We start from the raw sequence: 24,903 nt of genomic DNA, 5'->3' as shown, positions 1-24,903 counted from the left end.
TGCCAACACAGAAGGTGTGATGAGTGTAAGAGTCTCATCATAGAGTCCTCCTATATTGAAGCAAATCAATTTGCTTTTGAGGCCGTTAGACTCACTCGAGTCACTTCTTGAACCCATCCAACATTGTATATCCCAGAATGGTCATCTAGTTCAAACATAGGTGAAGCCGACGATCTACCGCTACTAGTTGTGACCGCCGTGGCGTTCTAGATAAGCATCTTGATCGACCACAAGGAAAAGAAGCTGTCTGCTTTCTTTGTTGGGTTTAACTGTTGGTTACTAGTTGATGGATAAGAATCATGTATAGTGCATGTAAAGTGTGCTTCTGAAACCTTTCTCCTGTGGTTAGCAAAACTAAAATGCTAACCGCCCTTATGTATGGATTAAATGCGCCGCTCATGTGACTTGTACAACAAGGACTGTCCAGTAGCTAGCGCGGACCCCTAGCCAAAGCATCCCACAACTCAACTTGGCTTGACTCAAATTCTAATTCCATCTCACACTCATCATTGTTCGTTTTGAAATTTAATCTTCATTCTCTCCTCTTGCGCCTGTGTCTGTTTTGTAGCTCTAGGGGCTGTGGAAGGCGATAAGGCACGTGTTCTCAGTATTGTTCAAAATGCGGAACTTGCACATCCCAGTCTCCCTTTAGTTGAAGCATTCCTCAGTGATGCTATAGATGGCGAGCAGGCTGCAAGATATTTGTTACAAACTTACGTCGATGATAGAAGTAATGTTGACTTTGTACAGTTATTGAAAGATTGGAAGATCTGCTAAGACTTTGTAAGTTTTAACCCTAAATATGAGTGGGCCCACTGCTGAATCATATCAAGTCTATGTGGAATCATCCCACTCGAGAAATCTGAACTGGGCTCTGAAGAGAAGAGTTGCAAAAAGAGATAGATGTCGATGCTGTCTGACCGGAGTGCGATGTAGATTTTGGGGCAATTGGAATGTGTTTCCCATTATTCCTCCGACCGCACTTTGCATGAAGGAAGTAGGACAAACAAACCCGATCGCATTTTCTGGCAATTTTTCTGATTTTGTTTGTAGCCAAGGTTATTTGATATGCTTGGTGCATTTACTACATCTTTCCACCAAGACCTGCTCAAAGACAAAACACTAGAGAATCAGATTCGTAATCATTGGATTTTGAGCGAGGATGCGGCAATGCCCCTTTCGAGAGGGGTGATAAGACTAAAAAAGCTGGAAGGAGCAAATGTCCTCATGCCTTTTCTTCGTTGGCCCTATCCACGCTAACTTTCCACAGTACAGCATCCTGTATAACAATATTGGCGGCAATGTTCCGGCGATGTATACGCACAACCAACAAGTCAAGTGGAAATGTGATCTAGTTGATCACTCAAACTCTGGAATTGAGAGTCCTGACCCTTATCTTCTCGATATACAGTCTCGGCTCTCCAAAGCTCTAAAGTGGGTTGAAGTTGATACGAAGATAAAAGGCCGCCCATCCTTACGCCGAAGTCAAAACACAAGCAGCAGTGCTTTCAGAGAATCGATCACTACTACTTTTCTCGTTATGTGGTCTAAGTTCCCTGAATTCATTCGATTCAAGACCTACCGATTTTTGAGAACTGTTGGATCATATCTCTATGGGTCTACCACGAGAGAAGTTCAGAGGCTACCATTCGGAATGTACCTCAAATATGGTCCAGAATACGACGCTGAACATCACACCGGAGAACTCAACGCTCCGAAAACTGTGCGAAGTCGGACTTCTATCCCTGTTCCAAATCCCATAGATCTCTTAGTCTCACCCACTGAGTCCTTCTTGTGATGTCCCGCATTGAAGGCGTACCCGCCGGACACGCTATAGACGAATGCAGTGACGAGGAGGTGCATCAGATGGCTCAAGATCTACGCTCCTACATCACCGAGTTACATACTATTGAACAGAATAAAGATTCCAAGTACGCTATCACCAACGCAACCGGGGGTCCTTGTTGGACTACCGTATCGACAGTGAGCCAGTAGGGCCTTTTCCCACCGAGAAAGAATTCAGTGAATCATTACAGTTGGGGATACTTCCTGGATTGATGCACCGTACTGATCACAAGATATTTTTCACGCACGCGGATCTAAATATGAGAAACATCTTGGTCAAGGATGGGAAGATCTCAGGAATTGTAGATTGGGAGAATTCGGGATGGTGTCCTGAATATTGGGAATATATCAAGTGCCGTTTTTCGGTCAAAATACACAAGCGATGGGTGAAGATGATAGATGAGACATTTGAGAATAAGTATGAGGAGGAGTTGGCGATTGATAGGCAATATTGGGATTACCAAAGCGCTTGGTAGGCTGGATAAAGCTTGGGAATGTATTGTGTAGAGAATCATGGGGATGCAATTGAGTTGATGGGGAAGAAGATCTGCTAGCGCTGTTTGACTGGATACTGGTGGGTACCTAGTTACTACATCAGGTTTCACGTGATCTACCGACATTTTTACAGAGGAATTGGTTTACGAACATCACCTAGCCGGTTATTAGTACTCCGCACACTTTGCCATTTCGATATCTAAAAACAAGATCTCCAGAGCAGTCTTCCTCGTGATTCTGAACGGGTCTGAGAAACGAGGATACACGTGTTAACCTACCAAAACTCTCCCTTATCTAGCAAATGACCACCAATACCTCTGTTCTGTAATGCGGAATGTCTTCTGAGAAAGATCGAATTTACCAGTCCAGGGAATTCATCCTTCTTCCTTTTCTGTAATGCAAATCCAACCCTCCTCGAAAACCATGCTTTCGTATAATTTCGTATGTTTTCGTACCAGCTCGTATCACCCCCTAGCTCTCTGCTGACTCATCTCTACAATAAACGTGCACCCCGAAAAATTCAAGCAACGGGAAGAACGGGCTTGGCTCCTGGCTTCAAACTGAGACCCAAAAATAAGCTTCGTCAAGGCTTTTATCCAAGGGAATTCCTAGGGATTTCCAAGCCGGGAGTTTCGCTTTATGACGCTCTTTTTCTTTCCATTTTATGATTTCTTTTGAGGATAGCCAACATATACATATATATATATATAATATAACTATATCTAAAATATATATTAAATTGAGGATTTGATATGTATCTCATGCGGAGACTACCTAAGCAACTGATTGATGGGGATTAATAACTTTGCATACAAGAATACACCTGTCGGAATGCTACAAAGTATATTACTATCGCTCAAACCAAAGTGGCTGAAGAACATGACACCCGTGGACTGCACAAGAAAGACATTCAGGATAATCCTGCTTTTCCTGTTACTTTCCCCTGTTGAAAAATGCCGAACCCCCGGGAAACATCAAGCTCTTCTCACACGAATCCCCTTTGAAATAAAATGTGGAAAGTTACGTATCTCATTAATTTACAAAGTGTACTGGGGCTTCGTGACTGTGAATCTCTGTACTCTGTACTCTGTACGCGTATTCCGTTTCTAGAAGTCTGATACGATTTCTCTCGAGTGATCCATACCGACCGAGTATGTAGGTAGGTGCGGGACTCCAGAGGGAGAAGCAAACACAGCCTTCGTTTACGAGCTGCGCAACTGGACACTCGGCGGTTTGATTGTGGCGGATGATGGAGTGAGTGGCTACCCGTGGACACCTGCAGTCATGAATAATGGAATTGGGCTTCGAGATTGGGTCAACAAGGTATCTCAGGGGGTCAGCCCATATGACAATCCAGCCCTGTACTTACGGAATGGGGAAATGGTAAGACTTACATTGATTTTCCTCTAGGTGAGTGGGCAATGTGCATGCATAGTGTCTCGAGGGTGTGTGGGTGTGTGGGTAAAAATATATATCTAGGAATAATTTGTTTTACCTTTTAAACCCCTTCTTTCCTTCTTTCTAATTCATCCTTCTCTCTTCCAACCAACAAGCTCTCTCTACCTTGGGATATACAACCTTTCCAACAACCAATTCAACTCATTCCATCTCAATCACCAACCAATCTACAATCTCATCAAAATGCCTTTCGAAGCCCAACAACCTCAAGCTCAGCAAATGGAAATGTCCACTACCAATGGTCCCATCACCGAACAACCTGTTGGTCTCTCTCTTCCTATTCATACCCCGATCTCGTGTGTTCAGTCCCGATGACTATCTCGCAAACACACGTCTCGATGAGATTAAAACAAATCAGAATACAATCACAAAACACAAACTAACATTTTCGCAGCGTCAAAATGAGGGAATGAGCACTGATGTATCTATGCGTGGTGGCGGTGGATGCTGGTATGTTTTCTACTTTTTCTTTGCACTCTCTCGTACCCTTCCTTCTATCCAAAAAATTCAATCAAAAACTAACCATTCTCTCCAAATAGCGAAGCATGTCTCGCCTGCTGTCTCCTCGAGGAAGTCTGCGCTTGTTTGATTTGCGAGGAATGCTGTTGTTAAACGCTTCTTCGTGAGGATGTATATACACACAGATATATCCAAGATAGACATGACACCCACGATGCGATGGAGAGGAGAGGAGATAATTGATACCCGGTGGTTTGTGGATGGAGATTGTGATGGAGATACGAACATGGATGCGGATGCGGAGGGAAATATGAATTTCGATGTTTTTACGCAGATAATGAATTTTGGTGGATAGATGGATGCATGCGATAGAATGATGAAGGAAGATTGGATTTTGCTACTAGGTCTGTCTGCTGGGTGAGGAGTAGGTGGAATTATATCTTGCGAATAGCCCAATGTTATATATGGTTTTTTTTTTCTTGGAATAATCTTTCATCTTTATGATTGTGTGATTTTATCTCGTTTGTTTCATTTCATTCCATTTCGTGTGTTTTGTTGCTTGCTTGCTTGCATCTCGAATCAATTTTTCTTTTTCCTCTCGCGATAATCCGCAATATGAGCGATTTTTCATTCGTTTTAGCTTCACCGCTTGTACCTCACTAAAAGTACTAAATACCTCATTCATTACTAAATACTCGTGAATGAATACCCTAGTACCTAGTGAGAAATAAAACTCGCAGGAAATAAAGTTGCAGACAACCGGGAAATCAGTCGAGGTGTGATTGTGCACAGACTTCGTTTGTTATTCATAATTATATAGTGTGCGTGCGTGCGTGCGTCAGCTTGGCTTAGCTTAGCTTGGAGGGGGAGGGGGGGTTAGAATTTGGGGGATTGGATTACTGGGTGGGGAATGTGGTTGGAGTTGGGTGTTGGGTGTTGGGTGATGGATGTGGATGGTGATGGTGATGGTGATGAATGTTTTTGGGAGGGGGTGAGGTGGAATGGAGTGAGGGTTTTCGGTGTGTGGGTGTGGGGGTTTGGGGAGTTGGGGATCCTTTTGGGAGATGGGGGGGGAGGGGAGATTAGGCATTGGATTCGGATTTGAATTTGGGAGATGGGTGAGTTGGTGAGTTGGTGAGTTGGTGGCGAGGGATTGTTGGATGAGTTGGGTGTGGAGAATTGAAGATTTGATGGTGGTTTTTTGGTTGTTGGTCGTGAGATTGGTTGGCTTGGGTCGGGTTAGAATTGGGTGAAGGAAATGGGATGTTGAGGTTTGGATGTGTTGTTTGAGGTGGAAGTGTGAGGTTGTAGGGGTAGGTAGGTATGTACGTGAGTAGTTTTTGAGGAAGAGGATTGTAAGTATTGTGTTGAAATGAACGGAGTTGAATTAAATTGAACCACTTGTTTCCTCATGCACAAATAAATCTCGATGGCACTTCTTCACTCATGTTTAGCTATTTTTCTCGCTTCGCATGTGGATGTGGAGAGGTGGAGGGGGGTGATTTGGGTGTTGATGATGATGTTTCTTTTCTTTTCGTTTTGATTTTTATTTTCATTCTTTTGGTCTTTGAGGGGGGGATGGGAATGAGAATAGTATCTCTGGGGTAGTGGAAAAGTGGAAAGTAGAAAGTAACAAGTAGAAAGATAGAGAGAAGAATGGGGAGTTCCCTGGTGAGAGAGAGAAGGTGCGGGACAGTTATTGGGATGGAAGATAATGAACTATATACCTAGTAGAGATCAAACTTATGATATCGAGGTAGAGGGAAAGATTCAAGATTCGTGGAGATGTGGAATTCGTTATTCGCCTTTTCGTTTTGTTACTGTATGCAAGATCCTTTGTACATGATCCTTTGGGTAATGATTGTGATTTTTCGGTTAAAATTGTAGGTCGATGAATCCCGCGGAGTTGATTGTGAGGCTAGGGGAGTTGTTGCATGGTTGAGATACGTGTCTGAAGTTGTATTCCCATTGTGTATTTTGCAGTATTCAGCTGGTGGTTCACAGAGGGAGTTTGTTGATATCTTCATGGGCTTGGGAAGGGGAAAGGTCGAGGGATGAGGGATGAATCGGTGGGTAGTTGGAGGGTTGATGGCTGTGTGTGAGAAAGCATTGATTTGAGAAAGGGAATTGGAATAGTGGGGTTGGGTTTTTAATGAATGATACGAGAAATGGGGGGATGGCAATTTATTAGACAAGATGAAATTGGTAGGTATTTTATTTGTGGTTGATGTCCTTTCTGGTGCTTGTCTTCTCCTGGGTTTTCAAGGGTTGAGATTCAAGGCTTGAACGAGAACGGTGAGGCTCGCTTTACGATCTTTTAATCGAGCGGGGAAATTATCACTAGTTAGGGAGTCCACTTACTTTCTTTACTGATTGAGGAGTAATGAATGTTCAAATATCCAAAATTGTCCTTCGAGTTGGCAGTTGGCATCTGGCAGTCAGTTCAGGCGTCGGATAGGCTTTGTCGAGACAAGACATGATGGATATCGGTACTGGCCCATAGATTGAGTTTTGGACAAGATTCAATCTAGTGAGAGAGCTTTAGCTTTAGCTGCAGAGGTAGAGGCAGTGGAGGGTATAGATGGGTGATGGGGATGGAAGAGCTAAGTTATAGTGCAACCACGCGAGTAGTTTTGGGAAAGTTCTGAAAGTTTCGCGAAGCTATGTTCGTGGTATACAGAGAGGAATCATTTTGCTATTGCGCCCGCGATTGCTTGATTCATTCTCTGTTATTAACATTTTGGTTCGGGGTTAGGTATGAAGAATACTTGAGCTCGTGGATGGATTGACTGTTAATATAGAATATTGGTTCATCTGCGTGCTACCGACCGATGGTTGATGTCATAGTGAAATATTTGGGTAGATGTGAGAGACTGATGTGAATGTTTGCGATTAGATACCACTACGTACTTTCAATATCAGTACTGCGTTTGACGAGGCGCTGATGATACTCGAATGTGCGAGCAAAGCCACAATGCAAGCTATTACTGTTGTCGCTATTTGACATCTATTGATCTGCCCTTTCCACGCCTGCTATTCGGGGATATCTAATAGAACGCCGTATTTGGAGTAAAAAGTGAGATGAGTGGTTATTTCATTTCGCTATCAGTCCTCGAGCTTCGGAATACATTCATCGGTTTATATACGTGGGATCTAGTTAATAATCGGAGAGCTAGTATTAAGTGTCGTATGAGATGAGGTCGATTGTACAAGCCACGAATGATCTCACTGTTGGAATGATCGACGCGCATCTACCATGAAGAGACACTACATTTATGAATAGATTGTCCCTATACCCGCCCTGCCATCTAGACGTCGGTCGCTTCCATGTTCATTGAATATACTCCAGCTACATCCACCAGCAGCCCGAAGCCTTTCGTAGTTCAGCCGTAGCAGACTTTATTTTTATAAAGGTAAATCCGTGGGAAACTTGACTGGTAATAGACACTCTTCTGATCGAGTGATGTTGTTTGATTCTTCGATTTTCTTGTCTAAGCAGTGAAAATACCTGCTCGCGCAGCTCAAGTGTCGCTATTTTGTTTTTCGTCCATTCACGTATTCCCTGGTTATTGTTTGCTTGTTTGGTAGGATCTAGATGGTCTCTTTTGAACTATTAGCTTGCATTCCATGTTCATAGTGCATCACTATTGCCACACTTTCGAGTTAACTTATGGATAATGAAGTGTGTCAATTGCTATCAAATCCTTCCTTGCATTGTAGACTGGAGATCAGAGTATCTGATGTTTGGCCAACCCTTCTACGCTAGGCACTGGCAACTAGTGTGAACATCAACGCTTGTATCAAGCCTTATGCAAGGTGGCGGTCTGTGGAGGAAGCAACTACAACAGAAGGTATGCGACTTACGCACTGATGTTTGATGACGAGGTAGCTATGGTGGGCCGGATTTAATACTGCCTTCCTTCCGTGTGTTTCAATGAAGTAGACTAGTAGATCTTGTCGAATATGTGAAGGAGATGGTGAAGTATCAATCATGTGGAAATATGGAACCACGGTTTTCAAATTAGGAGTGCCAGAGCAATAGCTGCAACGTTTTTTGCAAGGCCATTATTACCAACCCGGAGTTGTGAATTCTCGAGATTTCAAAGCGCGATTCTTCTCTAGTGTCCCATGCCAGAACTTACTCGAAGGCATGGCTAGCATTGGGAACTCGCCGTTGGGTGAACTGGCTGTGGTCGGGAAGAACTCGTCTTTTCCTGGGTGTATCCATGGACGGAGAATTTGGCAGGAAGACATCTGGCAGCTCTGTTATAATAATGTGCGGCGTTCGCAATATCTGCTGGAGCTATGATGACATATTTTAGCAGCGTACTGACTAAATCGTAGACTTGCCTCGGAAGATTCGATTTTCGAACTATATGAGCCTGCTGCCATGGTAGATATCAGAATTCCGTTCGATGTCCATCAAAGTTCTACCAATTTATCCAGTTCTCTGTTTATTCATTCTCCCGTCTAATAGAACAGCAGGAGCCAGGTGGGTCCTTCGGTAGGTCACCAGGACAGTTGCTCCAGCTGCAGGTACGATAATTCCTTCTTCAAGGGTTTATGTCTGGCCGACACCAAACGTTCACTAATCCAAGCATCTCAAAGACCTCAAGCCTGACTGACTGTTGCTTCAGATCAACGATTCCTTGATGATTCAGCATATGAGAAGTAGATACTGTGGAGTGGTTGTTTGGAATTCCAACGTTAGATGTTTCGACATTAAGAGGTCTAAAATTTCGGAGATTGAGATTTAAATAGAGGGGTTCTATCACCAACGCGTAAGGTTAGCTTCTATCCATTTTTGCAGATGCTTGGGAGATTGTTGCCGCGAAGAAATTCTCTGCGAATAGCACGGAGTGCGACTTACTGCTCATTTTATGGGATTGAATTTACCGGCACTAGTAGGTGTCAGAATCAAGAGAATACCTTCTGATGGCACTAGAAAATTTGTTAGTAGAATTTCATAAAGAACTATTGATAAGCACAAAGAGGCATCTGCTCCAGAACCCATGGCTATTTTCAACAGTAATGAAGACAATTCTAGACAGTCAGCGACAAGCCAGATTGCATAGATGACAATATTTAGAGCAATGGAAGAGAAGAGGAACATGGGCTACTTGACAGAAGCAGTTAACAGGCAACACTGTACATACTAGAGGGGACTAAGGAGCAACTGTTGTAGAATGACGGTAAGAATGACTAGCTTATGCCAAAGAAGTGTAGGTAAGGTGTTTGCAATGAATGTAGCTTTGCTATAGAAGAGACTCAAGTCAGAGGCTTTCTTTGAAATTATGTTGCAGGATGATTAATACAAAGTTTAGTCTTGTTGTGATAAGTCAATGGCAGAATGAAGCTCTGTATGCAAGGAGTATAGACAAGTGATATTAGCAATGACATACTTAGTAACCATAAGATCTATGTATTCAGAATACAAAGAATCAAGTTAGCTATGGAGATACATTAGTAGGTTCAGGATTAGATAGAGTTAGATTTGTACAAAGACAAACCATCAAGTATCTGATAAGTAATAGCAAGGTAGTGGTGTAACCAAGTAAATTGAGAGGGCTATGTCTTCAAGTATCCTGGAGATCATATCCTTTTGGTTTTCATTGAGCTTGTGTACAGACGCCAAAGCTGTCATTGAAGATTATCAAAAATAGACCAATATTCACTAAGTGACTCCGAACACTCCCAGAACTTTGTAACCACTGTGCTGCCTCACCCCACGCATGATACATAAGTACCTAAGCTCAATTGATAATTGGGTAGCCACCTAACCTTAATCTTACTAGGGTGAATTGAACGCAACGGCTGATTCTATTACCCCTCACTTTTTAATCTTTATCTTTCCATCTTCTTCCCACAACACTTTCCATTCTTTATTATTCCTCTCCCTTCAACAACTCTACCACCACCTAAATCTTTCTACAAATCCTCAGTCAGTACCACTTACTTGATTTTCTTTCTTCAATAATCAAATCACATACAAATACTTTACAAAATGGTAAGTAAATAATTATTTCACAACTCGATCTTAACCTAGAACTCAACTTGCGACCTTTCCTTACTACTGCGCACAATGCTAACGTATTTAACAAACAGTACCAAATACCAGATCCTGGACCTCCCTCGCCATTAAGAATCAGCTTTCCAGGCTGCGATAGCCCTCATGGTAAAGCTAGCATGAGGTATGATGAACCTCAATACTTATACATACTGGCGCACCTTCTTACAATACTAGCATTAAGTCGCGTTCTTTTGATGATGGCTTGATTATGAACGGCTTTGAGGATGGGTATGTACTTTGAATCTTTTTCAAGCATCTTTCTTTTTTCAAAACAATATCTTTTGAAGACAATTGTTGGACATTGTTGGAAGTTCTGGTGGTTTACTCAAACCCCTTTTGCCTTCAATTCCATCATTAAAGCCTCTGATTGGTCCATAGCCGAACTCGACGCGAGTTTTTTCATTAGTGTCAATTTTCCAACTCTTTCCTTTGTAGACCGCCTTGGTTTATTATTCTGCCTTCTATTCTGCCTTCTATTCGTCCCAACTTCATTTCATTCAACATCAAATGTACTAGTTCTACTTTGATGATATATGGTACTCCAAGATCTTTATTACACAGAAATAGCATCCTTGATACGCTCATTGCTGCGCCATGAATGAGGCCATTTTGAGCAACACTCGTCTCATCTCGTCAACAGCGTTGATCGAGAAGCCTTCCCACAGATACAGAACATTTATTTGCATACATTGGAAATAGTTTTAAAACATTCCTATCAAACACTTATACTTCCATACACATATAACACTTGTTCATATGAAAATGATATCCCAAATGCTCAGTGAGCATTCCTTGATCATCGTAAAAATACCAATACTTGATGAACACAAATCGAGCAAGACATAAAACTGCAGTCGCACGTTTTTGATTTGTTTGCTTTGTCATGGCAATCGATGTTCCCCCGCACTTCATCTCCCGACATCGTGATTATTCGTTGTCGTAAATTCACTGGTTCCCTTTGAGACCAAGAGAATTCTCGCATTGGTAGAGTGGCTTCTCCCTTTTAAGCTCACTCGTGGATTCATGGTTCCATTTTTCTTCACCTTCAAAATTCATATTATTTCTTCCCCTTCAAAGAAAAAATCTCTCAGCTAGTGGGACCCCTACAAAGAATATCCCCACCAACCTCGATTACTTTTTTTATCATCCTCCGGTCCGCGGACCCAAGTTCTTCTTTCTTCCTTTTTACTACAGCAGCAGATCCAAGTCAAATCTCTCTGCGCCTCACACTTTCTCAATCCTTCTGGGGCTCGCACTCTCTTCCTTTAAACTATACCTTTAACAACTATTATTATTATTCATAATCGAAACCACTATCACTAATAATGTCGCTGATACCTGCTAGATCGCGACCCTCTCGCAAGTCGGGTGAAGCAGACCTTCGAGCTTCTATGCACCGCTCCGAATCCATGGATCCCACTACTTCTCAATTCGTTCCTTCTCAGACCACAGTCCATAGCAAGAGAGGAAGTATCTCGGGCAGCTCAGTATCCCTTACAAGCCCACCGCCACCCCGAGGTCATAGAGCAGAGGTCTTTGACAACCGTAATAGATCACAAAGCCTCCAGGACTGGATGCAAACCAGAATCACACAGATTATCCGAACCATTCGAGACACTACTTCAATCCCGCAACAAGTACAAGAAAACATCGGTGCTGAACTTCAAAAGTTCTTCGTCGATTTTGCGGCCCAACAAGTTTTCGTCACTCAAAGCGTCGATTTTTATCAGACCAAGCTTCGAGACCTCGAGTCCCAGCTTCAGGAAGCTTACAGTGAGTCCGGAGATGATTCTGGCGAACCAAGCAAACGCGAATTACTTGCCATCATTGCCTCCCAACGCGAGGAGTTACAGTTGAAGGAAAATCAACTCAACGGAAAGAGAATCCTTTGGCTCGCCTCCCACCCACCTGCCTCCCAACAAAGAGGTGATCCAAATCCACTTGGTCTCCCAAGTCTCAACGGAAGATCCCAATCGCAACTCCGATTGGAAGCCCCATCGTCCTACAACAACTCACGTTCCGGCTACCGTGGTAATGGTTCAACATCGATGGCACGCCTGTCAAGAGCTTCACTCGCCGCCATGGAAAGCGCCGCTGTCGGAGGTCAAGCATCTCCAACTCAAGAGGAGTACGACCGGGTAAAGGCATCTGTGTCCGTAGCAGTTCCTGATAGCGCTTTGGAGAATGTCCAGTCCATCTCAAACTTGAGAAACAATCTTAACAGCGAGACCGAAACCGTTATCAATCATCGTCGCTCTCAACTACCTCTTGTTCCCTACAGAGAACCAGCTGCGCACGTTCCGACTGTTCACGAGATCAGTGTCGCCTTCACAAAAGATTTCAGTGATATTTTTGCACTGGCCGAAGGATGGGCTCGCACATATTGTTGCATTCCTAACATTCAAGAAGATCACGCAATTGCTAGCTCGAATCAAGCTCTTTGGAGTTACATGACAAAGCTTACATATAGTGATCCTCAGAGTGCGCATAGTCATGTTATGGCTCTTTTGAGCAGCGAGACCACTCGATTCTGGTTTGTCATGAGAATGGCAATGAGTTACTGTTTTGACAATATCATGACCCTCAAGACATTCGAGCAATACAATAACAGTGTTGCTGCTCACCTTGCCAATATTCGGGAGCAACTTACAGCTAGACCAAGTTAGTATTATCTATTTCATGCTGCAATATTACAAATACTAATCTATTACTACTAGCGGCTTCTGCAGAAAAACGCCAAAAGCTCGTCGCCGAGCAATCTGCCGTCGTAAAGTCCGTCATCAAGGCTCCCGATTTCGCGAAATTTCGAAATGATTTGCTCACAAACCACACGAAGCACCTTCGCGACATTCTCGGACCTCTTATGAACGAGGGAACCTCTAAGTCGAAGGCCGGCACTGATCTTGGTGCAATCATCATTGCTTCCATGGATCTTTGTTGCAGAATGTGGACCGCAAAGTTGAGCTTCCAGGTCATCTTTCCCGAACTTTTGGGCAACAAGTTCACAGCTGGCACCATGATCGCCAAGGATCATCCAAGAGATAATCCATACCAGCTACAAACAAAGCAGAAGCGTCTCAAGCTTGTCATGACTCCATCTATTACAATGCGCGATGATAATTCCATTACCATCATCGCAAAGAGCTTGCACAAGGCAAGTGTCCTCCTTATGACCTAAATAGTCTTCGTACAGTATCACGCACAAATTCCTCGCAAATAGATCGTCATCATTTTCAACTTCCGTCATTTTGGTCCGAACTGATGAGCCACTGTCAACATCATCTATTCAGAGTATTTCAATCAGCGTACGATACTACCCCTCATCATCATCGGCTTGTCTTTCCTACCGAAGTTTATTTTCCTGCTTTTCTCTTGTCATCTCTTAGGATTTGCATGACTCTTGTGGGAACCCCCATCTTACTACTACACAATCGACTTCCTTCTTCTCACTAAAGTATCTCAGGAGATCCTTCGGTTTACGCTCATCTTACCTTTCTAGTTTTCGACCCAAATATCCACTCACCTACACACACTCCTTACTAAAAAGTTCCATCTCGTCTTTTATTTTCCTAGGACAAACAATTATTCAATCTTCAATTCTTTCATCCGGCGTTCAACATATCTACCCCATCCATCATCGAAGGGCCTATGTCTTTTCTCCAATGCGACATACAATTCTCAGCAACCTTCGATCTGTACAACAGTTTCCTATCAACGCCTTCACTTTAACTTTTTCTCGCGCGCGCATTCTCGATTGGAATACCAAACTTGGCGGCTCGATGGTTCAATTTTCCTCTGGATCTGATGTTTTTTCTCCTTCATTCTTGATGGAAGTTTCGATTTTCATAGGGGATAGAATACGATCTGATTTGTCTTGCTCTCGACACTTCAAACTTCAAATTTCTATTCTAATCAACGACAAAATAATATGGGAATAAGACACACATCTGATACGAACGACGACATTCATCTCTACTTTTCGATCACCACATATTCCACTCCTTGGGATGAAACACCAAACCTCCTCTTCGAATTTCATGCTCTTTCAATCTGAGTTTCTCTCCTCGTACTCTCCATGCGCGGAAAGAAATCCAGATGCGGTGATGGAAGATACAAATTCTCGGACTGGTAGTTTTCTTTCATTCCTATCCCGTAATCTACTTTCGTATTTTACTAGCAGGAGTAGGATATCTTCGATCGTCTAGTATTCCACGAAAATTCTTTCTCTTCTTATTTTTCTTTACCAATCCTTTCTTTTCTCTAATGAACCAAGCAATTCGGAAAGATGGATGAATGAATGATTGTGTGGATCATTCAGACTACATATCTTAGTCTAGTTGCACGAAAAAAACAAAAGTTTCATGAAGTTTCCTTCTTCTTTTTCGATAGTATCTGCGAATTCTGGCGTCTCTGCAATGTTCTTTTTTTTGCATCGAGGTTCTTCTGCGTCGACAAGTTTTGAGCTCGTTTGGATTTTCTTTTCTGAATGGGTTTAGGTTAGAGGAGGGTGCAGAATTTGACATGGCTTTAGGTAGTTAAGCAGATTTGCAGATACTTAGCTAGGGAACACATGAACTTTTTATTTTATGGGGTTTGTGTTGTGGATGTGATGTGATGTGATGTGCATGTATTGAAGCGACTTGGTGATGTGTATGTGAGATTTGATGCGATATGGATGTTGCTGTGATGTTATGAGGAATTGTCAAGCATAGCTAACATCACCACCAATGCACTTTTCTCCGAACCCATTCAACTGCTTCATTCAACCCTATGCATCTCCCTACCCTTTTCTCCCATTCTCTTTCTTCCCATCCTGCATCTGCAGTTCAAACCCTCCACCCAATCACAGCTATAACCGCAACCAAAAGCCCTCCACCTCTCTCCTTCCTCTTTTCCCTCTCCATTTTTCCTCATTCCATCCCCTCCCCGTCCTCCAGGATAAACTCCCGGCACACACACACTTCCCTCATCCTCCATCTTCCCCAACTATTCACTACAAACCAAAAGTCCAAAACATCCACAGCTATATTGAAATCTAAATCCGGAAGTATCCACTCACATGCCACACGTCCCATATATCATGCCACATGTTACATTCACATATCAACAGAGCACTCAAGCACGCAAGGAAGTGAATACACAATACATGCACGATACACAATACACAACCCCTACCTACGAATCTCCAATAACCAATCATACAATCTCCAAACCCCCACGTAGCCTATACCGAGGATTTGCAAGATATGGCTTACAGCGGCTTAAATATCTAGATGGGTGTTATAGTGGTATTGTGAATACAAGACAGCTAGCTAGCATTATCAAAGTAATGATAATATTCCGAGGATAGAAAAGAAAAAGAAAAAGAAGGGAGTGGATGAGAGAGTGAATATCAAAATTGCTACATACATGAACATCACAATCTCGATATAGCGATAATAATATCAGTAGCCATGATAATCCATCTATGAAAAGTCAAACCTTAAGGTTGTGTAAAATAATAAGTTTATATTTATGCACTTATAATCACCTTCCTCATACCCTCACCTCATCAACTTATATCATGAACGTATATCATCAACTAATATATCCTGTCATATAACCCCTATCTCGTAGTCCCATATCCCAACCCCATTCCTATCCATACCTCTCCTCTCCCCTTCAACTATACACAATCATCACATTCCCAAATCCCAAGTCCTCCACAGAAGCTCACAACATCTTCCAGTTTCAACAAAGAATCTGGATCCATCCTACCATTCCAGTAACAAACCAACCATCTCATTCCCACTACCTGGTACTAAAAGTTTTCTCTGTATGTAGGTATTCTATTATCCATATCCATCCATCTCTCCCTCAACTCCTCAACTCCTCAACTCCTCAACTCCCCCCCTTCCTTCCCACCTTCCTTCCCACCTTCCCTCTTTATCCAAGTAAGTAGATCTCGTAGGTAGGTATTACCGATCCCATAATCGAGATACATGAGTACACCACACAATACTACACCGCACCATCCTCCAATCTACCAAACACACCCACCCAATCAATTCCCATCTGTATAAAGTAAAGTTACTCTCTCTAATCCTCTTTTCCCATTTCCCATTTCCCAATTGCTCCTTCCAACTTGCAACATGTAACTTCCAACTTCCAACTCGCAAATTCTCAACTCCCTTCCCTTCCCTCCCCATTCCATCCCATCCCATCCCATCCATCTTCTCCTCTCTATTGGCCGATTCCCGATCTCAAATTTAATCTCAATCCCTATCCCCATCTTCACCCCAAACCCAATTCTTACTTCTTCGAGCCCCTCCCCAAATAAGTAAAATCCCGTTATATTCACCGCATACACACTTCCTCCCAAAAGTATCATTAGCATCCATATCAACATCCATATCAAACTATCACTCAACCACGCAAACCCCAAATCAGATCAAATTCCACAAAATCACATACAAATCCGTACATACCTACACACACACACAAACAAATAGACCCACAATCATAAAATTCAAAGATTACTCATTAAGGATTAAAAAAATACCCAACATCATATCGACCTCTCTGATACGAATTCCAAGTGCAAATTTATCAGCCCCAGATGCCGATGCAAACTAGCACGATATTCTCGAATGGTCCCACGAGATTTCTTTACCATAATGCCCTAAAGCCTTGCCCAATATCGTAAAGGACACACATACACACGTATGTGTATTGAATCCATCCCATGCGTACAGAAAAGTGAAGCTATGTATGTGAAGAAAAGAGATAAAATGTACAAAGAAGTGAAGAGATGAGTTGAATACTGAGGGGCAGCAGTCAAGTTGACGAGCCAAGCATGAAAAGAAAACCAAACCAAAACAAAGCAAACTCATTAATTCCTCGAAATTTCTCCGCTCGCAGGTTTATGATCAAGTCTCTTGATAATCGCTCCCAACACCGCTTTCACAATTCCATCCCCCGTCAATCCCGCTTCAGTATCCCTTCCATTCCACGTAACCGTATCAACCATATCTCGAATCTTATATCGATGCTCCAACGCATCATCCAAATCCTCCAGGGCCTGTTTTGCCTCTGCCACTTTTCCCACCTGAAAAAACTGAATGCCCACTTGGGTAAGCGGGGCATCGATATCATCCAGTTCGCGGGCCACTTTCACGATTTCCGATTCCGGGTCGTCGGAGGCCGCGCCGTCGGTAATGACAATGAGATTTAGGGGCTTGACTTCTCGTCCGGCTTTGAGATCTTTCTTGGCGCGCTTCATGTAGGGAGAGAGAATGTCGCGAATGCGTTTGCCCGTGGGGGTTATACCTTGGGGTTTGTTGACGATAGACCATACTTCTTCTACTGAGGCGGCGTTTCGGATGTTGTAGTAGCCGGTACCGGCGACGCCTTCGTTTTCGTTGCCCTTATGTTTACTTTTGTGGTTCATGAAGTATACGTCGATTCCATCGGCATCGTAGGCAGTAATGATTGGTGCTATGGTTTGAAGAGCGAAGAAAACTTGTTCCCAAGCTGTAGGGCGGGTATACCATCCCATGCTAGTCGAATCATCGATGAGAAGGACTGTATCGAATGTAGATAGGAGAGCATAAGGTGATCCATCGAGATCATGTTGTGGGATAGGTCCCGCAGTATTTGGAACTGTAGAAGAGTGACGTGATGCGGAAGTGCTGCTGCTATAGAATTTAGGAGAATTATTCTGGGATGTAGAAGCATTTGTGTATGCTGTGGAAGCGTTACTGTAAGGCGCAGGAGTATGATTGTACGACGGAGACGTTTGGTTGTACGAAGAGGGAGATATTGGAGATGTGGAAGTATAGGCTGGTGGAGGAGCATTATCTGGGATTCCTCTGGGAAAGGATAATGGACTTTTGGATGGAGCGGTGCTCTTTGAACGACCTAGCTTATCGCGGATACTTCCCAACAAACCACTCTTACGTTTGAGATCACTGCCATGGTTCTGAGAATTGAAAGACATGATGAAGTTGTTTGAACGTATCAAAGTGGTGTACCAGAATAGGAAGGTGGGGGTGTAAGATGTCGTAGATGGGAAGATGGGAAGATGGGAAGATGGGAAGATGGGAAGATGGGAAGATGGGAAGATGGGAAGATGGGAAGATGGGAAGGCTGAAGATCTTTAGACTATAAAAGGGTGTTTGTGTGTAACGTGATTATGACTTGTTACTGCTCTGTCTGTACTGTACTCTAGGTAGGTATGAATGTTATTAATAAAATGGTGTCCAGAATGACTGACTTGTGAACGTTATGAATGTTATGGTTTTATGAAAACGATTCCAATATTTCCAACTGGCCAGTAAGTACTTATTATATTTCACAGTAACATTCCTATGATATTAGCGCTGTGTATCTAGGTAACATTGGGATTTAGACTTTGAATCTGCCCAGGCGAAGTAAAGCTTCGAATCAGTTCTAATACATAAGTGAGATTGAAAGTTTTAAGTAGCACAGCATTGTTCATTAGCCGACATCTAAACATCAATGTAATAGGTAGATTTGATGAAGTTGTTTGATATACATGTGAGGAGAAATAAAAAAGTTGACAGTATGTTTGAGCTTGGAGTGATATCATTGGTTCGATTAGCATCTTAGCGTCCGTGAGAAAGGCGCAGTTTGACTTTGCCAACCACAAGTCCCAACCACAAGTCCCAACCACAAGATTTCAACTCTTGTCACCATTTCTCCATAAGGCAACGTTGGTACACGGCTGTGTACGCCCCCTGATACGACAATAGAATGCTTGTGCCGATGAACCGGTCCCAAGCACCCATCACTCATACCTCTTCGCACGTTTTCCCCACGATATTGAACCATGAGGTAAATCAACCCAAATGATAACTACCGGGAGGCTTGGCATCTACTTCGTGGGATAAAATGCAGGAACGTTGCAATGTAATAAAGGCTATAAGTTTTATTGCCACAATATAATGCACTGCGACTCCTTCAGTCTAAGGCATTTCTCTTGACAGAAAAGTTCTATATCCTTGTGATCTTGTCTTGTGGATGGATTCAGAGATGATACATTCCTTGAGGAAGGGTGTAGTAAGATATTAGGTCCTGAAGGCTGCAAGCAAAATATTACACCAAGCCTCGATCTTTGATTGCAAGATGACAGCAAGGCGTTGATGGGCAATCCAGTTTGTTACTGGGTGACTCGTCAAATTTTTTGTCAAAATATAGAGAGACTGACCTGAGTTATTATAGAGGCTCATCAATGTCTTTCGGTAAGACTGTTTGAATACATGTGGCTAGAGTGGCAGGTGGCTCAAAGTTGTGGCATATAATGTCAGACCAGTGTCAGATTTCGATGAGTCAAATTGACGAGGCTCAATTTCTTCTCCGAGTCAAACCCGGTGACTATTACGTCTTTGGAGGTCAACTTTTCGCAAACCAGAAGATTCCATTATCAAGAAGTGATCTGGATTCGAAAGCTTTCGGGCTGATGCCTGTTCTTGTGAAATATGGTGGCAAGGGAGTTTTCGAGTTTTCGCTCGCTTTCTTTGGGTGCCTACCTGTTGCGGAAGACTCAATAGGAATCTCAGGTTGCCGGAATTGTAGCGAGTTAAATGAATTATAAGGGAAGGAGAGGGGTAGAGGGGTAGAGGAGTAAAGATCCGGCGGCTATTGCAACGTCAATTCTAAGGCGTCTCCACTGCCTGGGGATATTGCCGCCGAAGCAATGGATTGGGGGTGGCAAAAGGCTGGCGGCAATTTTGTGATACGGGTGTAAGTTGGTGTGGGTGATCAGATCAGAAAATGGCCTTGATACATTGGATAATGCAGGTAAGTCAGGTAGGGGTCGGAAGTTTTTTTGAGTTGTTTCCAATTCTGCAGTGTACCTTGATCAATGGTGCGGTTTCGAGGGAAGGATAGCTACGGACACGGATATAGCCAATATGTATTGGTATGTTCGGACCAATGATATCGTGTAATATTCAGAGCATAGGAATATTGTCCTCATATTCGTTATACTTTGTACAAACTATAGTGTAGCCTGGTTTGATGACCAATACGCAAAGCTTTCTCTGCGCCTTTGGTATACTAGCAGAGACTGTACATCTTTCCTCTATATCTATCATTATCACGTTATCATCATCACGTTATCACAGAATAGATGCAAATTCAAAGCCTTTTTGATATCAAGGACGGAGTTAGGGGAGAGGTGTATTGACCGGAGGTGATTTATTGAACGAAAATGGGACACTGAATGAGGATTGTGTATGGCACGGAAAAGGTGATAATAATCTTACATTTATGAAATGCGATATAGCGGCAGGTATAGGTTATTGATAGGATATGAGATATCGAAAAGAGGAAGTACACTAAATGGGAATAGTACATCGAATAGTACATCTATAAGAAAAAGAGTTGATGCATTGAATCGAAATGCTTCGTGTGAGTATGAGCATTCAACTTCGGACATACTGTATGCAGCGTATGCAGCGTACACCTCAATTGTATCCTCTGTTCCTTCACTTTGGCTGCCCTTCACAATCAAATAATGACAGCATTTTGGGCTGTCATTATTGACTTTGACCATTTGGATGTGACATGATAAATACCTGCGACAGTTATTACTCGAGTACTGTACTGTCAATTGAATTTTACCATGTAATCCAACAAAGGCATCAACAATCTTGCTTCTGCATAGATAGAGTGGAGCAATCATGAATACGATATGATGTAGGTATTAGGTATTAGGTATTAGGTATCAAATATACGGGTACGGGTACCGTTCTTGTCATTCGTTTCGTGAACTTTCTCTGTCAAATGTGAGTGGGGATACTCATGGTCATGGTTTGAAAAGCTAGACTGGGCGACGTCATTGGGTGAGAAGGCGGTAGAAGAGGGTAGAAAAAGAGTGCAGGCAGTGGTTCCAAGGTTACCTAGTTTGAGTGGTTCTACCGTTCTACCGTTCTACCTATGCTTCTACCTATGGGGCTGAGAGAGAGGCTTAATAAATAAAAGACTCTTCCATTAATAATAGTTAAGTTAAGACGCTTTTTAGCTGACTGTGAATCTGTGATGTGAGTCATGTGACACAACCTTCCTTACCTAATAATAATCCTATGGAGGGAAGAGGGGCAATTGAACCCATAACCATCAAATGAATCAAAGAATCAAAGAAATGGAATAACTAGCATCAAAATATCCTCATAATCTCGAAAATTCAATTGATTGCTCCCACGTACATCAACAACACCATGCATGCATCTATCATCCCTTTTCCATTGATAACAATCTCCAAATGTAATTAATTACAAATGATCCAATCCAATCCATTCCATTCCATCACATCTAGAGGATTCTTTCCATCTCCATGTCCAAGTACTTCGTAGAAGGTGATGGTGAATTCTAGAGCTTCCCACCGCCTTCTCTTTTCGTCCATATCCACCGCTTTAAGGCAAAGAAGATTCCAGAATCGAAGCTGCTGGAATCGAACTTTTCGCTTTAAAAGTCTCACAGCCAACCCAACTTTTTCCATTCTGCATATTTCTCAAACAAACCTCTTTAAGATACCACTTTTGCAACGACTCTTTTTCTCGATTTTCGCACAAAAGCGATCAAAGAAGTGACCATACTTTGACTATTAAATTCACAGAACACGCACAACTAGATTAATCCGAGATGGCTCCAGCGTAAGTTACTCCATTCCATCAACCCCTCCTTCAGCCTTACACCTCTAGCTAGAAGCTGGAGGGTCAACAACATCCATCACCACCACCAACAAATTTACTAACTCGTCTCACAGTATTGGTATCGATTTGGGAACTACCTACTCTTGTGTAGGTATCTTCCGTGATGACAGAATCGAAATTATCGCCAACGACCAAGGAAACCGTACCACTCCTTCCTTTGTTGCTTTCACAGATACCGAGCGTCTGATCGGAGATGCCGCCAAGAACCAAGTCGCCATGAACCCAATCAACACTGTCTTCGATGCTAAGCGTTTGATTGGTCGTAAGTTCGCAGACTCGGAGGTTCAAGCCGATATGAAGCACTTCCCATTCAAGGTCATTGACCGTGCCGGAAAGCCAGTTATCGAGGTTGAGTTCAAGGGCGAGAACAAGCAATTCACACCAGAAGAAATCTCTTCGATGATCTTGGTCAAGATGAGAGAGACTGCTGAGGCTTACCTCGGAGGAACTGTCAACAACGCTGTCGTCACTGTTCCAGCTTACTTCACCGATTCTCAACGTCAAGCCACCAAGGACGCCGGTCTCATTGCTGGTCTTAACGTTCTCCGTATCATCAACGAACCTACCGCTGCCGCCATTGCTTACGGTTTGGACAAGAAGATTGAGGGTGAACGTAACGTTCTCATTTTCGATCTTGGTGGAGGAACTTTCGATGTTTCTCTTTTGACCATTGAGGAAGGTATCTTTGAGGTCAAGTCCACCGCTGGTGACACTCACTTGGGTGGTGAGGACTTTGATAACCGTCTTGTTAACCACTTTGTCAATGAATTCAAACGAAAACATAAAAGTATAATTCCCTTTTCCTTTGTTATCTTCTTCCCCCGTCCACTCCCCCCTCCCTCGCCAGTGCTTTCAATTGTCAAAAATAGTTGAGACATTGAATAGTATGCTGAGGCAATAATGACCTCGCAATGTTTTCAATTGTCAAGATTATTTGAGACTTTGAAGTACTGGTTATCATCACCAAGTCACTTTTTTTCCACATTCTTCATTTACAATATGCTAACATACTATATCACAGAGGATCTTTCTTCCAACGCTCGTGCCCTCCGTCGTCTCCGTACTGCTTGCGAGCGTGCTAAGCGTACTCTCTCTTCTTCCGCACAAACCTCCATCGAAATTGACTCTCTCTTCGAGGGTATCGATTTCTACACCTCCATCACCCGTGCTCGTTTCGAGGAACTCTGCCAGGACCTCTTCCGTTCCACCACCACCCCAGTCGACCGTGTCCTCGCTGATGCTAAGATCGACAAATCCAGAGTCCACGAGATCGTCCTTGTCGGTGGCTCTACCCGTATCCCACGTATTCAAAAGCTCATCACCGATTACTTCAACGGTAAGGAGCCAAACAAGTCCATCAACCCTGATGAGGCTGTTGCATACGGTGCTGCTGTTCAAGCTGCCATTCTCTCTGGTGACACTTCCTCCAAGTCTACCAACGAGATTCTCCTTCTCGATGTCGCGCCATTGTCTCTCGGTATTGAGACTGCTGGTGGACAAATGACCAAGCTCATTCCAAGAAACACCACCATCCCAACCAAGAAGTCTGAGGTCTTCTCGACCTTCTCTGACAACCAACCTGGTGTTCTCATTCAAGTCTTCGAGGGTGAGCGTCAACGCACCAAGGACAACAACCTTTTGGGTAAATTCGAGCTCACTGGTATCCCACCTGCACCACGTGGTGTTCCACAAATTGAGGTTACCTTCGATCTTGATGCCAACGGAATCATGAACGTCTCTGCTCTCGAGAAGGGAACCGGAAAGTCTAACAAGATTGTCATCACCAACGACAAGGGCCGCTTATCCAAGGAGGATATCGAGCGTATGTTGGCTGAGGCTGAGAAGTACAAGGCTGAGGATGAGGCCGAAGCTGAACGTGTTGCTGCCAAGAACGCTCTTGAGGGCAAGGCTTACCAAATCAGAAGCTCCTTGTCTGAGGCTGATCACGAGCTCTCCAAATCTATCCCAGACCCAGCTGCCAAGGCCGAGTTGCAAGCCAGCGTGGATAAGATCGTTGCCTGGGTTGACGAGAACCAACAAGCTACCAAGGAGGAGTATGCACAACAAGAGGCTGATCTTGAGGCTGCCATCAAGAAGGCTACTGCTGGTGGAGCTGGTGGAGCCGGTGGTGAACCCGCTCAAGATGCTGAGATCGAGGAGGTCGACTAAACGTTTTCTTTTTGTACCCTGACGAATTTCCTTTACTCTGCATATGATAATACCTCCACACACGATGGTTATTGGGTGTTTACTGGTTTTTTTCTATTGTGGTTAGATTTGCGGTTGTTTTCTACATCGGAAAAGCCGGTGTTTTCTCAATGTATTAAAGCTTTAAATAGGAGCATAAAATATAAGATGATTAAATAATATTTAACTTGTTCCAAAATGAATTTGATGTGATGTGAGGATTTGAAGTTCCTTTTAGAATGAGGATTGCCTGGGTCTCTTTGTCAAGGGTCAGTGAGACATACTTATAATAATTGTCGGATAGCCTCTCAGACAATGGATTGTTCATTCCTGGTCCTTTCGTGTACCTATTTCTTTCGACTTTGCTTCCACTACTCTTTTCTATAATCAACATCCAACCTTTCAATTGTCTTAAAGCTTCTCAAACAATGAATTGATTGTCTCTAGCTTCTTGCGTGTCCCTACTTACCCCACCGGTTCTCTTTGCCTTTTGAGTCGTTTACACTAGAGATCTCTTTTGTTCGAAGTCCAAGAATTAAACTGTGATTGTCTTGTTAGTTCGGAGAGAATGGAATCAATGGATTGTTTATTTTGGGTAGGATGCGAGGGAGTTTTCTCTTCCTGGGTTAGGCCTTGTGATGGAATCGTTCGTATTGAGAATAGGGTTTTTTT

The 24,903-nt window shown here is 43.1% G+C and overlaps 6 protein-coding genes across 6 annotated transcripts; 5 read left to right on the top strand and 1 right to left on the bottom strand.

The window, feature by feature from the left end:
• Window positions 1-802: 802 nt before the first annotated feature.
• On the top strand, window positions 803-1,798 carry EAF01_005249 (uncharacterized protein; the record flags this gene model as incomplete). The annotated part of the gene is made up of 3 exons (XM_038913504.1): window positions 803-997; window positions 1,054-1,221; window positions 1,271-1,798. 3 exons carry the CDS (start codon window positions 803-805, stop codon window positions 1,796-1,798), a joined length of 891 nt encoding a protein of 296 aa, XP_038771590.1.
• A 2,001-nt stretch (window positions 1,799-3,799) lies between these two features.
• EAF01_005248 (uncharacterized protein) lies at window positions 3,800-4,776 on the top strand. The gene is made up of 3 exons (XM_038913503.1): window positions 3,800-4,059; window positions 4,193-4,248; window positions 4,338-4,776. The coding sequence occupies exons 1-3, from the start codon at window positions 3,982-3,984 to the stop codon at window positions 4,408-4,410; spliced, it is 207 nt and encodes a 68-aa protein (XP_038771589.1). The 5' UTR covers window positions 3,800-3,981; the 3' UTR covers window positions 4,411-4,776.
• Window positions 4,777-10,261: 5,485 nt separating this feature from the next.
• On the top strand, window positions 10,262-13,505 carry EAF01_005247 (uncharacterized protein; the record flags this gene model as incomplete). Its single annotated transcript, XM_038913502.1, has 5 exons — window positions 10,262-10,264; window positions 10,363-10,448; window positions 10,502-10,555; window positions 11,673-12,988; window positions 13,045-13,505. The coding sequence occupies 5 exons, from the start codon at window positions 10,262-10,264 to the stop codon at window positions 13,503-13,505; spliced, it is 1,920 nt and encodes a 639-aa protein (XP_038771588.1).
• Window positions 13,506-17,198: 3,693 nt separating this feature from the next.
• Window positions 17,199-18,305, bottom strand: EAF01_005246 (uncharacterized protein; the record flags this gene model as incomplete). Its single annotated transcript, XM_038913501.1, has 1 exon — window positions 17,199-18,305. The coding sequence occupies one exon, from the start codon at window positions 18,303-18,305 to the stop codon at window positions 17,199-17,201; it is 1,107 nt and encodes a 368-aa protein (XP_038771587.1).
• Window positions 18,306-19,628: 1,323 nt separating this feature from the next.
• Window positions 19,629-19,922, top strand: EAF01_005245 (uncharacterized protein; the record flags this gene model as incomplete). Its single annotated transcript, XM_038913500.1, has 1 exon — window positions 19,629-19,922. The coding sequence occupies one exon, from the start codon at window positions 19,629-19,631 to the stop codon at window positions 19,920-19,922; it is 294 nt and encodes a 97-aa protein (XP_038771586.1).
• Window positions 19,923-21,973: 2,051 nt separating this feature from the next.
• EAF01_005244 (uncharacterized protein) lies at window positions 21,974-24,213 on the top strand (the record flags this gene model as incomplete). The annotated part of the gene is made up of 3 exons (XM_038913499.1): window positions 21,974-21,984; window positions 22,098-22,831; window positions 23,066-24,213. 3 exons carry the CDS (start codon window positions 21,974-21,976, stop codon window positions 24,211-24,213), a joined length of 1,893 nt encoding a protein of 630 aa, XP_038771585.1.
• Between the last annotated feature and the right edge of the window lie 690 nt (window positions 24,214-24,903).

This window comes from Botrytis porri, assembly GCF_014898465.1.
Source record: "Botrytis porri strain MUCL 3234 chromosome Unknown BPOR_006, whole genome shotgun sequence".
Taxonomy (NCBI): Eukaryota; Fungi; Ascomycota; class Leotiomycetes; order Helotiales; family Sclerotiniaceae; genus Botrytis; species Botrytis porri.
This window is presented reverse-complemented; position numbering and strand designations above follow the sequence as displayed.